Source organism: Engystomops pustulosus, chromosome 7 (genome assembly GCF_040894005.1).
Source record: "Engystomops pustulosus chromosome 7, aEngPut4.maternal, whole genome shotgun sequence".
In the NCBI taxonomy this organism is placed as follows: domain Eukaryota; kingdom Metazoa; phylum Chordata; class Amphibia; order Anura; family Leptodactylidae; genus Engystomops; species Engystomops pustulosus.
Window position 1 is genome coordinate 7,732,367 of NC_092417.1, and position 14,524 is coordinate 7,746,890.

The 14,524-nt window shown below is 43.1% G+C and overlaps 2 protein-coding genes and 1 long non-coding RNA gene across 5 annotated transcripts in view; 1 reads left to right on the forward strand and 2 right to left on the reverse strand.

The window, feature by feature from the left end:
• The window catches only part of LOC140069241 (uncharacterized), a 381,540-nt gene that overhangs the window by 158,755 nt on the left and 208,261 nt on the right, over nt 1–14,524 (reverse strand). The window lies entirely within an intron of this gene.
• The window catches only part of LOC140069260 (uncharacterized), a 179,979-nt gene that overhangs the window by 59,878 nt on the left and 105,577 nt on the right, over nt 1–14,524 (reverse strand). The window contains exon 3 of one of the 2 annotated variants that reach the window (XR_011848765.1): nt 783–860. The exons of the other annotated variant lie outside the window; for it this stretch is intronic. This is a non-coding gene — a long non-coding RNA (uncharacterized lncRNA). Of the gene's footprint in view, nt 1–782; nt 861–14,524 lie in introns of those variants that run through there. 2 annotated transcript variants of the gene reach the window in all.
• Nucleotides 1–14,524, forward strand: part of LOC140069204 (NACHT, LRR and PYD domains-containing protein 6-like) — a 96,529-nt gene that overhangs the window by 29,693 nt on the left and 52,312 nt on the right. For both annotated transcript variants that reach the window (XM_072114634.1, XM_072114635.1), the window contains exon 9: nt 675–881. In XM_072114634.1, the coding sequence (XP_071970735.1) occupies nt 675–881 (207 nt within the window). The remainder of the gene's footprint in view (nt 1–674; nt 882–14,524) is intronic.

The window sequence follows — 14,524 nt, forward strand, 5'->3', positions numbered from 1 at the left end:
GAAAAAGCATCAACCGAAGACCTGGAATAGGAGTTAAAAGGGTCCCCAGTTGTGATCATACATATATCATGTACACCGTATCACACAGGAGAGGATTAGATACACAGCTCAGCAGTATCGCACAGGAGATGATTAGATACATAGCTCACCGGAGAGGATCACACAGGAGAGGATTAGATACACAGCTCAGCAAACAGTATCACACAGGATAGGATTAGATACACAGCTCAGCAGCCAGTATCAGACAGGATTGGAGTTGTGTATCTAATCCTATCCTGTGTGATACTGCTGAGCTGTGTATCTAATCCTATCCTGTGTGATACTGTCTGCTGAGCTGCGTATCTAATCCTATCCTGTGTGATACTGTCTGCTGAGACGTGTATCCAATCATACTATGTGTGATACTGACTGCTGAGCTGTGTATCAAATCCCAACATGTATAATAGTCTGCTGAGCTGTGTATCTAATCCTATCCTATGTGATACTGCTGAGCTGTGTATCTATTCCCATCCTGTGTGATACTGTTGAGCTGTGTATCTAATCCCATCCTGTGTGATACTGCTGAGCTGTGTATCTAATCCTATCAATGTGATACTGCTGAGCTGTGTATCTAATCCTCTCCTGTGTGATACAGTCTGCGGATACCTCCCTCACATCTCCTCTTATTCTTACAGTTTGGCTGATAATAATCTCCCCGACACGTCCTGCGTCCCGTTGGCTTCTGTAATAAGGAATAATCCGGACCTGAAGACACTTGTCCTGACTGGTAACCGCCTGCCTGGTCCTGACCTCAGTGTCCTGTCTGGTAACCGCCTGCCTGGTCCTGACCTCAGTGTCCTGCTGGAAGCTCTGTCTGGTCTCTGCAGGTTGGAGATGTTACAGTAAGTATAAGATACAATGAAGATTCTCTGGGTAATAGACACTTTGTATCCGTCTCCTGTGTGATACTGCTGAGCCGTGTATCTAATCCTCTCCTGTGTGATACTGCGGAGCTGTGTATCTAATCCTATCCTGTGTGATACTGCTGAGCCGTGTATCTAATCCTCTCCTGTGTCTGTTATTTCCGGAAGATTCTCCCTAATAATCTATAAATATACAATGTATATAGGAACCAATTACAAAAATCCTATAATAAGCCTCTGCCATAAATATAGAGGAGAGGAAGATACAGAATCATCTCATTATTAGGAGCTGACTATAGCGCCCCCCCAGAGGTCACATAGAGCCCTGAATACTGTACTAGAGGGTATCACATATGACAGGATTAGATACACAGCTCAGCAGACCGTACCACACAGGATAGGATTAGATACACAGCTCAGCAGACCGTACCACACAGGATAGGATTAGATACACAGCTCAGCAGACAGTATTACATAGTATTGGAACTGTGTATTAAATCCAATTCTGTGTGATTCTGTATGCTGAGCGGTGTATCTAATCATATTATATGTGATACTGACTGCTGAGCCGTGTATCTAATCCCATCATGTGTGATTCTGTATGCTGAGCGGTGTATCTAATCATATTATATGTGATACTGACTGCTGAGCTGTGTATCTAATATTATTATTGTAATCCTATTATGTTTTTTTTTTTGTTTTTTTTAAAATGTTTTTTATTCATTTTTCCAAACAAGTACATAAGTACAATATACATATAGCATTTTTCTGACATTTTCATATATATCTTTACATTCACTGGTTGTTAAGGATAACATCATAATTGAGTGTTATTGTTATTAAATACGTGTCTTTGACGTCATCTGCAAGTTTCTTATAATCCTATTAACATTTTGGAGTGTTAACGGACTCCGAACCAGGGTGGTTAAAATGGGTGTTGGGGGGGGGGGGGGGGGGGGGTTGGGTAGGAAAGAAATATTGGCGAGCTGTGGTTTATTAATTGCCTATATTATGTGTTCTGTAGACAGTCAGGTTACGGTTTGTAGTATTTGCTGCTTGTCCAGAGGTTCCATTTAGTTGTAAATTTGTTGAAGGTGGTGTTTTGATGCGCTAATATTCCTTCATAGGCGCAGGTAGTGTTCATCTGGTCAATAACTTCATTGATGTGTGGAGAGTCCTTTTTTTTCCAGTGTCTTGTAATTATTAATTTCGTGGACATCAGGAGATGTACTATGATTGTCTTGTGCTCTTGAGGGAGGGTTTCCAGGTTGATAAGTAAGAGAGCCTGTTCCGGACCTATTTTAATTTCTTCTTTGGTGATTTCTTTTATTATAGTGTTTGTTGCTTTCCAGAGGGCTAGTATTTTAGGGCAGTTCCATAGAGTGTGTAGCAAACTACCTCTATTCCCGCATTCTCGCCAGCATGTTGACGTCACATTTGGGTAGATTAGATTCAGTCTAGTTGGTGTAAAGTACCATCTCAGGTGGGTCTTTATAATCGCTTCTAAGTGCGATGTGCATCGTAATGTCTGGAATGTTGTTTTTAGTGCTGCTTCCCATTTTGGTATTGGGAATTTCTCTTGAAGATCTTCTTCCCATTTTATCATACTGTGACTCTTGGTGAACACCGTTCTTTTCCCTGTTTTATTATAAAAGAAAGAGATTCCTTTTTTTCCTGGATTTTGTTTATCTAGAAATTCTAGTAGGTTAGGATCGAATTTAGGTGTCACCTGGTTAAGTAAATTGTATAGGTTTTTGATCTTTGTTATTTGTTGGGCTTCGTTGTTTGAGAGGCCTTTAGCCGATGTTAAGTATCTGGCATCTATTTGACCCTTAGGGTTGAGAATGTCATTAATCTCTTCTAATCCTTTCTCTCTCCACGTATCTAATTTGAGTTGTTTGTTCTGATATTCTAAGAAACTCAGTGGAATGCGCTTTATGAGGTTATGGTTGATAGTGTTTTCGTTCCTGATTATGTTGCCCCATACCGTGTCTGAGAATCTAATTGCTTGCAATTTAGATTTTGGTGGATCCATTCCCCACACTTTGGCGATCATACGGTTGATAAGAGGTGAGTTATTGTTGTAGTGTTTTTCAATTGTTAACCATGCTTTGTCTGTCGAGTCTAACCACCAGTGTTTAAGTTGGTCTAGTATTGCCGCTTTATGATAGTCTTTGAGGTCCGGTAGTCCAAGTCCTCCTATTTTCTTATGTTTTGTCATAGTGGAAAATGAAACCCTTGGTTTTTTCTGTTGCCATATGTACTTCTGAAGATTCTTATTATTTGCTTTGAAGAAGTTATTAGGTATTTTAATTGGAACCGTTCTGAACAAATACAGGAATTTCGGGAGTATTATCATCTTAAACGATGCTATACGGCCAAACCACGTTAGCTGATGTCTTGAATATTTTATATATAGTGCATTCATAGTGTTGGTTATATGGGCAAAGTTTGTGTGGTATAGTTTTTTAGATGGGTATGTTAGTTGTATTCCTAAGTATGTTATGTTTTGTGTTTGCCAATCTAGGTGGAATTTTTGTCTTAGTGTGTTCTGTTCTGCGTCTGGGATTTTGACTGGTAATATTTGCGATTTGTTTGCATTGATTTTATAGTGTGAAATCTTTCCAAAATCTTCTATTATTTTAAAAAGTTGTGTCAGTGAAGTATCTGTTTTGGTCAGGGATAAGACTATGTCGTCAGCGAAAAGAGCTATTTTATGTTCTATATTTCCTATCTTGACTCCTGAGATGCAGGGATTATTCCTAATTGATTCCGCTAGGGGTTCAATCGAGAGGGTAAAGAAAATGGGTGATAAAGGGCAGCCCTGTCTAGTTCCATTTGATAGTGTGAGTTTTTGGGATAGGGTGTTATTGGTATATACATATGCTGCTGGGTGGGAATATAGGGCTTTGATTGCTGACATAATTGGGCCTGTTAGTCCGTATTTTGTCAGTGCACTGAGAGCGTATTTCCAGTTCACTCTATCGAACGCTTTTTCTGCGTCGATTGTAAGGAACGATGCTGGTATATTATGTATTTCGCAGTGTTGGAGAATGTTTATTAGTCTTCTAGTATTGTCCTACTTGGTCATTTTTGATTAAAGTCGGAAGGATAATTTTAAGTCTGTTCGCTATAATCTTGGCGTATAATTTAATGTCTGTATTAAGTAGTGAGATTGGTCTGTAATTGAGTGTGGAGTCTGTTGGTTTGCCTGGTTTTGGGATAGTGATTATAAGTGCGGTCAGCATGTCTTGTGGGAATGATTCTGTGTTGGCTGCTTGATTAAATATCTTATGTAGGTAAGGGGTTAATATACGTAGAAATTGTTTATAATACTCTCCTGTCAGTCCGTCCGGTCCTGGGGCTTTGTGTGGGGGGAGTTTGAGTATAGTCTGTTTGATCTCTTCCTGTGTGATGGGTAGGTTTAGCTGGTACAATTGGTCTGGTGTAATCTGTGGTAAGTTAACCCTGCGTAAAAAATCCGTGATCTCTTCTTCTGATGGCTGATATGTCGTTGGGTCTTGTTTGAGATTATATAGCTTGTGATAGTAGTCTCTGAAGGCGTTAGATATTTCTCTGGGATCTCGGAGTTCTTTGTTTGTGAAGGGATGTTTGATGTGCATAATTTTGACTTTCTGTTGTTTGTCTTTAAGTTTTCTAGCTAGCAGTGAGCCAATTTTTTGGTCTTGGGAGTAGTATTTGGTTTTTGTGTATCGCGTGGTTCTTTCGTACCTATATAGGAGGAGATTGCGCAGGTGGTCTCTTGCTCTATTAAGTTCTAGCTTGGTTGAGTATGATTGTTTGGTTTTATTCTGCTCTTCTAGGTCGTGTACTATCTTAGTTGCTACTGAGATATCCTTTTCTCTTTGTTTTTTTATTTTGGCTCCTAGTTTCATTAATTCTCCTTTTATAAACACCTTATGGCCGAGCCAGGCCGTGAAAAGACTTGTCTCTGGAGTGAAGTTGTTTTTAAGGCTTTCTGTTAGTGCGGATTCTAACGTGCATTTATTACTTTCTTTAAAAACTATGCTCATATCTGCTTTCCAGATATAATCGTTATGTTTGGACAAGGCATATAAAATTGTCATAAAAACAGGGGCATGGTCTGACCATTCAATGTCTCCTATTGCAGTTTTTTCAATTCTGTCCAGTAGCGAGCGGTCAATAGTAAAAATGTCAATTCTAGAATATGTATTGTGTCTTTGTGAAAAGAAGGAGTAATCTTTTTCGGTTGTGTGTTGTATTCTCCCTATGTCATAGAGCCCATTTTCCCCAAAAAATGAGTGTAATTCGTATGGTTTTTGTTTTGGTGAGGAGGTGGAGTCAATATCATGTTGTACTGTCGCGTTAAAGTCCCCGCAGATTATTAGTGATCCTTGCTGTACTTGTCTGATTTTGCTTAGTAATTTTGTCATAAAACGGTTCTGTCTTTTATTTGGGGCGTATAAGTTCACTATCGTATATTTTATGTTATTTATTACCCCTATTAATATGATGAATCTACTATTGGGATCAATTATCTGTTGGTCTATTTGGACTGATAGGTGGGATTTAATTGCAATCAGCACTCCTCTTTTCTTACTTTTGAATGATGAGGCGATAATGGTTGGATATAGATTATGGTTGATTTTAGGGGGGTTTGAGGATGAGATCTGTGTCTCTTGTAAGCAACAGATATCTACATTATTACGTTTGGCCTCGCGCCAAATTGATGCTCTTTTATATGGACTGTTTAGTCGCTTAACATTTAGGGACATTATTTTGATTCCCATCTACTTGGAGTTGAAGCGCTTTAGTTCTGACTGGTGTGTGTGTAATGTGTTGCTATCTGTTCTCTTCTTAACTAATTTGTCCCAGCTCGCCAGGGATTGGGGGTAGGGTGAGTGGGTTAGAGGTAACAAGAACATATTAACAAGAATACATTTAGTATTGCAAAACATGTAAAACATTTCAGTTGGTCAGATAAGTAAAGATTGCGGTGAAAATAATTATCCGCGACAAATGGGGGATAAACCCAACACGTGCACAAAGAGTGTAGAACAAGGTGTCCAACAAGCCATACTTAGCTGTCACGTTGATAGCGTTAGGTGTTAGTCCCAGAATTTCAGCGGACGTTCCAGTCTGTTTCCAGGTGTTGAGGAGAATTTCTTGTTGTAGGTTTCGGATGATGGTCTGCAGTGATATTCCATGTTTTCAGGATTTCCATACCTGCTTCTGTAGAGTTGATTGGTATGATGGAGTTAAATCTCTTGACTAGGAGTTTCGTGGGAAATCCCCACCTGTAGGGGATCCCATGGTTTCTGAGGAGGGTTGTTATTGGAGTGAATTCTCTCCTTGAATGTAGCATAGCCGCAGATAAATCTGTATATAATTTTATGTTCTCGTACGGTTGTGGCAGGTTATGTATTTTCCTTGACTGTGATAGCAGGGCATCTTTTACGTGGAAGAAGGTGAACCTGGCCAGAGTGTCTCTAGGGACTGTATCGGGGAGGTTAGGTGGTTTTGGTACCCGGTGAACTCTATCTAGACATAACTCATAATCGGCCAGGTCTGGTAACAGGGTATTCGTTAGTTTCTGTACATAATGTTTGAGATCCTGTCCAAGTACGCTTTCAGGTATACCTCTTAGTTTAATGTTGTTGCGTCTGCTACGGTCTTCGTAATCTATCAGCTTTGCTTGCATTTTAGCGATTTTTTCCTCAGTTTCTGTATGTGCATCTACCAATGCGTTATGTGCTGTGGTGAAGGATGTCATTCTCTCTTCAGTTTGAGAGACTCTGTCTCCTAAGTCATTGACTGTAGACTGAAGTGGGGTAATAAGCTGTGTCAGATCTTTATGCATGGAGTTGCGTAGTGCCATTAGCATGTCTTTGAGTAGGGATTCAGAAACTGTCTTATCTGATGCTTGAAAACTGGCAAATGCATCATGAGAGTCTGATGTAATGTCAGGCATGTCAGGGTCCTCCTCCTGTATGTCAGTAAGCTCTTCCTCTTGCAGCTTCTGCTTTGCAGGGCTGATTGTGGGTGAGTTATATGCTGAATTTGGAGATGATTGTACAGAAGGAATGTGTGAGGGGCTGCTGCTACTGTGATCTGACATGCTGCTGGTATGTGTGCTCCCGCGTTTAGCGTGGAGCAGCGCCATTTTGAGGCTCCTCTGAGCTACTATATTGTCCCCTCGTGGGGGTGCTGAGAGAGGGGAGATATCAGTCTGACCTGGGTCACTGTCGTTCTCCTGCTCGCGTTCCGCCTGTGGGATCTTCAGTGCCGCTCCTCTGCTCCTCTGTTGGCTGCGCTGAGGGAGCGGATGCGGTGAGCGCTGCTGTGTGTGACCGCCGGCGCCATTTTTGGATTTCCCGGGCGCCGCGGAGCTGTGCTGTCTGGGTGTTTTATCGGCTTCTTTAGCCGATCGCTTCCTGCCTGCCGCCTGCATGGTTGTCTCCCCGAGGTCGGGATGTCTTTTCTCCGCTATTCGGCAGGTTTTTGTCGCTGGGAGCTGTTGCTTTTATGGCTATGGGCACGGAGCTACTCTCCTATGCGGCCATGCAGCTCGGTGGCTTAACCACGCCCCCCTATTATGTGTTTTTAATCCTTTTATGTGACATACTGTCTGAGTTTTGTATCTAATCATATCATGTGTGATACGCCAAAGTAACAAGGGACCGCAGCACTTCTTGAAAAGCAATGTATTATTTATTTCTTCATTTTGAAATAACAGGAAACATGTCAGAGACTTGGTCTACGCGTTTCGAGCACCACGTTCTCTTAATCATGGTGTAATCTCTGTATGACACAGTAAGATTTTGAAACAAACAGCCAATCCCTGTATTGGGGGCGTGTCCTGTTAAGGCTGTGATTCACCAAGGGAAAACGACCAACACAGCATTAAATCTGTAATAACATTGTAAAGATATACATTTCTTCTTATATAAAAGCAAAAAAAAAATCAAGTCCTGCATTATCTACATATAATTATGTGAACATATGAAAATCAAGTTCAACTGCCGATTTTCAATGATCTGTTGATCATCCAAAAAGGTAAGGAAATCTGTATTTCTGACAGAAAACAATGAAATATTGCATCAGAAGATGAGTTATAGCTTTTACTTTAACCATTGATGTGGAGATAATAATCTCTGATGGTACAAATGACATATTGGGTAAACAGATGAACAAATATTAATATCTTCATGGAAAATGTATATACTGAAACAATGCAAGCGTTAACAGCTGTTTAATTAGGCAAATCTCCCTTCAGCTGTAGCAATGTGTTTTTAAACGCATGCAGTAAACGCGACATGTGACCGCACCCTTAGGGTGAAGACACACGAGGCGTTTTTGGGCCGTTTTTAGTTTTCAGATCGTAAAAAACATTTTTTGAAAACGCATGCGTTTTTGACCAGTTTGAATTAAGATAATTGGTCAAACCTGTCAAAAACGCATTGTTAAAAACGCCACGTGTGTCTTCACCCTTCGTGTCAGAGCATGCTCTCCTTAACCTAGTGAACTCACCAGCAGGTATGGCTTTCAAAGTGTGGTCAGGGTGGTTGCTGGTGGCATTCAGTACAGTATTTCCTGAGGTGCTTTTCCTAAATAGAGTAGTAATAACTTTCTTCCTGGTTGCACAACCTCTCAAAAGAAATATCAAGAAAGGATTTCCACATTGTAAGTGAAATGTAAATTCATATTTAGGTAGGACACAAAGCCTGGCACGGACGATACACCACCCAACAACACAATCAGTATGTCGTCCATGTACCGCCCGTACCAGGCAATGATCCCCCTAAAAACATTCTGTTCTGAATAGATGAACTCCATGCCATAAAAAGGTTCACCAATGAGGGCGAAAATGGGGCCCCCATTGGAGCTTCCCTGATCTGGAGGAAGAAGGAGCCATAAAATGAAAAGAAATTGTGGGCTATAAAGAGCACTCACATCGCATGTGACCCAACTATAGCTATTTTGCCAGGTGAATTTGTCAAAAGTTTTGAGCACTTCTTTACTTTCTTTTAAATATCCGGGTAGTTTAGTTACCAAAGATTGCAACAATGTGTCTAGCCACTCACACAAATGTTCATTAAGTGAGACAATCCCTGATATTATCGGCCTTAAAGGTGGTGGAAAGACGTCTTTGTGCACCTTTGGCAACCCATGGAATATTGGTGTAACCGGAAAAGGAGGACACAAATAATTTTGATCCTTCTCCGGAATAAAAACCAAATCCACCCCTTCTTGTATCATTTCTTCCAGTTGTGACTGGGCCTGTATGTATATGTCTTTCTATTTCAGTTACAGTCCCTAAACTATTCAAACTCAGTGCACTGATCAGGAAAAGATAAATCAATATACTCGTTTATATAAATGTGAGATGAACTCTGTACCTCACCATTATCCACACACTCAAAAAAAATGTTGTTTGATAGTCAAGGATCTGACAAATCGATTCACATCCAATATGTCAAATTTTCTGGACGGCACAAAACTCAAACCTCTTTCTAATGTGCTTATTTGATCTGGAGAAAAAAGGCAGGCAGAGCGATTCAAAAAGCTGCTAACATTCTGTAACTTGTCCACTGTTCTCTTTGCTCCTGGTTGTATAGTCTCTGTTCAGACCTGAAGCGTGTGCTTGTGCCCCGCTCTCCTCAGTTTCTGGACGTTTTGTATATATAAATCCATTGGTATAGTCCTCTGTATCCCTTAGAAACTTTTTTTTCTTAGTTTCTATTATATGTGTTTCTGTTTTCTCCATTGTTTTGCACAGGTTGCCTTTCAATTCATTAAGTTCTGGGATGTCTTTGTACATATTCAGACTTAATTCCGCCTGGTTAATTTCATCTCTTAATGTTTGGATTGTTTTCTCTTTTACAATGAGTCTCATGAGGGACAAAGAGCATTCAGATAAGGTTTTGTCCCAGGATATCACATATTCTTCTTATAAATTGTTGTTGGTCTCTTTTTAATTCAAAGACCACAAGGAATCATGTCCTTTTGTAGGTAAGAATTTAACCCCTCAAGGGCGCAGGGTATTTTTGCTCATTTCTCGCTCTCCATCTTCAAAAATCCATAACTTTTTAATTTTTCCGTGTACAGAGCTGTGTGAGGACTTATTTTGTGCGTAACAAATTTTACTTTCCCGTGATGTTATTTAGTACAACACGCCGTGTACTGGGAAGCCGGAAAAAAATTGCAAATGTGGCAAAATTGAAAAAAGAAACCGTGTGTGCGTCACGTTCTTGTTGGCTCAGTTTTTACGACTTTCACTCTGCGCTCCAAATAACACGTCTAGTTTATTCTTTGGTACGGTGCGATCGCGGTGATACCAAATTTATACATTTTTTATTGTGTTTTAATACATTTTCAAAAATTAAACGAATGTGTACAAAAAAAGAAAATCTCTATCTCTGAGTGGTTGTGCAACCAGGAAGAAAGTTATTACTACTCTATTTAGGAAAAGCACCTCAGGAAATACTGTACTGAATGCCACCAGTAACCACCCTGACCACACTTAGAAAGCCATACCTGCTGGTGAGTTCACTAGGTTATGGAGAGCATGCTCTGACACTGAGGATTTCCTTAATCAATCCAAAGATTTAAAAGATATATTGGCATCTCGTAATTATCCTATGTGGTCGATATACAGAGGTCTGAACATAGCCTTAGCTAAAGACCGTACTTCATTATTAAGGGCTAACAAGTCCAAACAGAAATGATTTCAATAAAACCAAAATTACCTTCTCCACACAGTTTAGTACAGATTATCAACAAATTGTACGCATTATTAAGAAAAATTTACCTATTTTGTATCAAGACAAAAAATTGGACACAATCCTGAGAGAAGGATGTAATTTTGTATCAAAGAAAGGCATGTCATTAGGTGCAGTTTAGAGATGAGCGAGCACTAAAATGCTCGGGTACTCGTTATTCGAGACGAACTTTTCCCGATGCTCGAGTGCTCGTTTCGAGTAACGAGCCCCATTGAAGTCAATGGGAGACTCGAGCATTTTTCAAGGGGACCAAGGCTCTGCACAGGGAAGCTTGGCCAAACACCTGGGAACCTCAGAAAAGGATGGAAACACCACGGAAATGGACAGGAAACAGCAGGGGCAGCATGCATGGATGCCTCTGAGGCTGCTTAATCGCACCATTATGCCAAAATTATGGGCAACAGCATGGCCATGACAGAGTGACCGAATGAGGCTAGATAGCATCTAAAACATCCAATAATTGACCCTGACACTATAGGGGACGGCATGCAGAGGCAGCGGCAGGCTAGAGAGTGGCATGGCAACATACCCTAAATGGACTCAGGCTTCAAACCAATGGGTGGCAGAGAGGAACCAAAGGAGGTGAGCAAGAAGCACTCAAATAATATCGGTACATGATAAAAGTTTGCCAGTATATTTTGAGGATTACACAGCAGGGTGGCGACAAAGTTAACATGGAAGCCATGAAAACAATCCAAAATTCTGCCTGACACAGCTCGTTTGATAAGGGGACCATGTATGGAGGCAGTGAACTACTAGTAGATTGAAGGTGCTGCAGTTAAAACTATGTTAGTTGGATCTTGGCATGGAGCTGGCGCTCCGCTGCCAGGCGAGCTTTCGCCAATCCAAGCCCCTGTCTCTAGGCTACTCCCCAAACAGCACTTCTAAGAACCTTTTGTATAAGATCAAGTGTAGTAGCGTTCTTATAAGTTTAGGATATGGCGGGTGAGGGGAATGTAAACAGATGCGCAAGAAGCGCTGAAATAATATCCGTAAATGGTAAAAGTTTGCCAGTGTATTTTGTGGATAACACAGCAGGGTGGCGACAAAGTTAACAACTTTGATGTGGAATCCATGAAAACAACCCAAATTTCAGCCTGACACACCTCGTTTGATAAAGGGACGATGTATGGAGGCAGCTATATGGACGACTTTTGGAGGTAGCAATGGAGACAACGTGTGGAGGCTGCTATGGAGACAATTCAATTTGGATAGTGCCTGTATGTGGCAGTCCAAAAAAGTTTTCAAACCAGAGGAGCAGGTAGGTGGCCCTCCATAAAAATGGAATAGATTGAGTGCCTGTATGTGGCAGTCCAAAAAAGTTTTCAAACCAGAGGAGCAGGTAGGTGGCCCTCCATAAAAATGGAATAGATTGAGTGCCTGTATGTGGCAGTCCAAAAAAAGTTTTCAAACCAGAGGAGCAGGTAGGTGGCCCTCCAGAAAAATTGAATAGATTGTGTGCCTGTATGTGGCACTCCCAAAAATTGTTTAAAACAGAGGACCGGGTCGGTGGCCCTCCATAAAAATTAAATGCATAAAGTACTATAGCTAGAGCCAGTGGGCCCTGTCAAAAAATAGCCAGTTTCCTCTGCTTTACTGTACAAAGAGGAGGAGAAGGAGGAAAATGAGGAGGAGGAGGAGTGGATAAATTATTCAGGTTGAGCTTCCTTCACCTGGTGGAGATTGGAAATTAGGAGAAACCCAGGCTTTATTCATCTTAATAAGCGTCAGCCTGTCAGCGCTGTCAGTCGACAGGCGTGTACGCTTATCGGTGATGATGCCACCAGCTGCACTGAAAACCCGCTCGGACAAGACGCTAGCGGCAGGGCAGGCAAGAACCTCCAAGGCGTACAGCGCCAGTTCGTGCCACATGTCCAGCTTTGAAACCCAGTAGTTGTAGGGAGCTGTGTGATCATTTAGGACGATGGTATGGTCAGCTACGTACTCCCTCACCATCTTTCTGTAAAGATCAGCCCTACTCTGCCGAGACTGGGGACAGGTGACAGTGTCTTGCTGGGGTGACATAAAGCTGGCAAAAGCCTTGTAAAGCGTACCCTTGCCAGTGCTGGACAAGCTGCCTGCTCGCCTACTCTCCCTCGCTACTTGTCCCGCAGAACTACGCACTCTGCCGCTAGCGCTGTCAGAAGGGAAATACTGTTTCAGCTTGTGCACCAGGGCCTGCTGGTATTCATGCATTCTCACACTCCTTTCCTCTCCAGGGATGAGAGTGGAAAGATTTCGCTTGTACCGTGGGTCCAGGAGAGTGAACACCCAGTAATCGGTGCTGGAATAAATTCTTTGAACGCGAGGGTCACGGGATAGGCAGCCTAGCATGAAATCTGCCATATGCGCCAGAGTACCAACGCGTAAGAATTCACTCCCCTCACTGGCCTGACTGTCCATTTCCTCCTCCTCCAACTCCTCCAACTCCTCTTCTTCTGCCCATACACGCTCAACAGTGAAGGACTGAACAATGGTCCCCTCTTGTGTCTCGCCAACATTCTCCTCCTCTTCCTCCTCCACCTCCACCTCCTCCGATATGCGCTGAGAAACAAACCTAAGGGTGCTTTGGCTATCAACAAGGGAATCTTCTTCCCCCGTCTCTTGTGAGGAGCGCAAAGCTTCCGACTTCATGCTGACCAGAGAGTTTTTCAACAGGCCAAGCAGCGGGATGGTGAGGCTGATGATGGCGGCATCGCCACTGACCATCTGTGTTGACTCCTCAAAGTTACTCAGCACCTGACAGATATCAGACATCCACGTCCACTCCTCATTGTAGACTTGAGGAAGCTGACTGACCTGACTACCAGTTCTGGTGGAAGTTGACATCTGGCAGTCTACAATCGCTCGGCGCTGCTGGTAAACTCTGGATAACATGGTCAGTGTTGAATTCCACCTCGTGGGCACGTCGCACAACAGTCGGTGAGCGGGCAGTTGGAGGCGGCGCTGCGCTGCCCTGAGAGTGGCAGCATCTGTGCTGGACTTCCTGAAATGCGCACAGATGCGGCGCACCTTCGTGAGCAAATCAGACAGATTGGGGTATGTCTTGAGGAAACGCTGAACTATTAGATTTAACACATGGGCCAGGCATGGCACATGTGTCAGTCTGCCGAGTTGCAGAGCCGCCACCAGGTTACGGCCGTTGTCACACACAACCATGCCTGGCTTCAGGTTCAGCGGTGCCAGCCACAGATCAGTCTGCGCCGTGATGCCCTGTAATAGTTCTTGGGCGGTGTGCCTTTTATCGCCTAGGCTCAGCAGTTTCAGCACCGCCTGCTGTCGCTTAGCGACGGCACTGCTGCTGTGCCTAGAGCTACCGACTGATGGCGCCATGCCCACGGATGGTCGTTCGGAGGAGGAGGTGGAGGAGGGGTGGGAGGAGGAGGAGGAGGCATAGTAGGCCTGAAACACCTGGACCGAGGTAGGCCCCGCAATCCTCGGCGTCGGCAGTATATGACCAGCCGCAGGGTCAGACTCGGTCCCAGCCTCCACCAAGTTAACCCAATGTGCCGTCAGCGATATATAGTGGCCCTGCCCGGCAGCACTCGTCCACGTGTCCGTGGTCAGGTGGACCTTGTCAGAAACGGCGTTGGTCAGGGCACGGATTATGTTGTCTGACACGTGCTGGTGCAGGGCTGGGACGGCACATCGGGAAAAGTACCGAGGGGCGGCCGCCGCCATGAGGCTGCGAAAGGCCTCGGTCTCTACTAGCCTATAGGGCAGCATCTCCAGGCTTAGCAATCTGGAGATGTGCACATTAAGGGCTTGGGCGTGCGGGTGGGTTGCACTATATTTGCGTTTCCGCTCCAGCGTCTGGGGTATGGAGAGCTGAACGCTGGTGGATGCTGTGGAGGATCG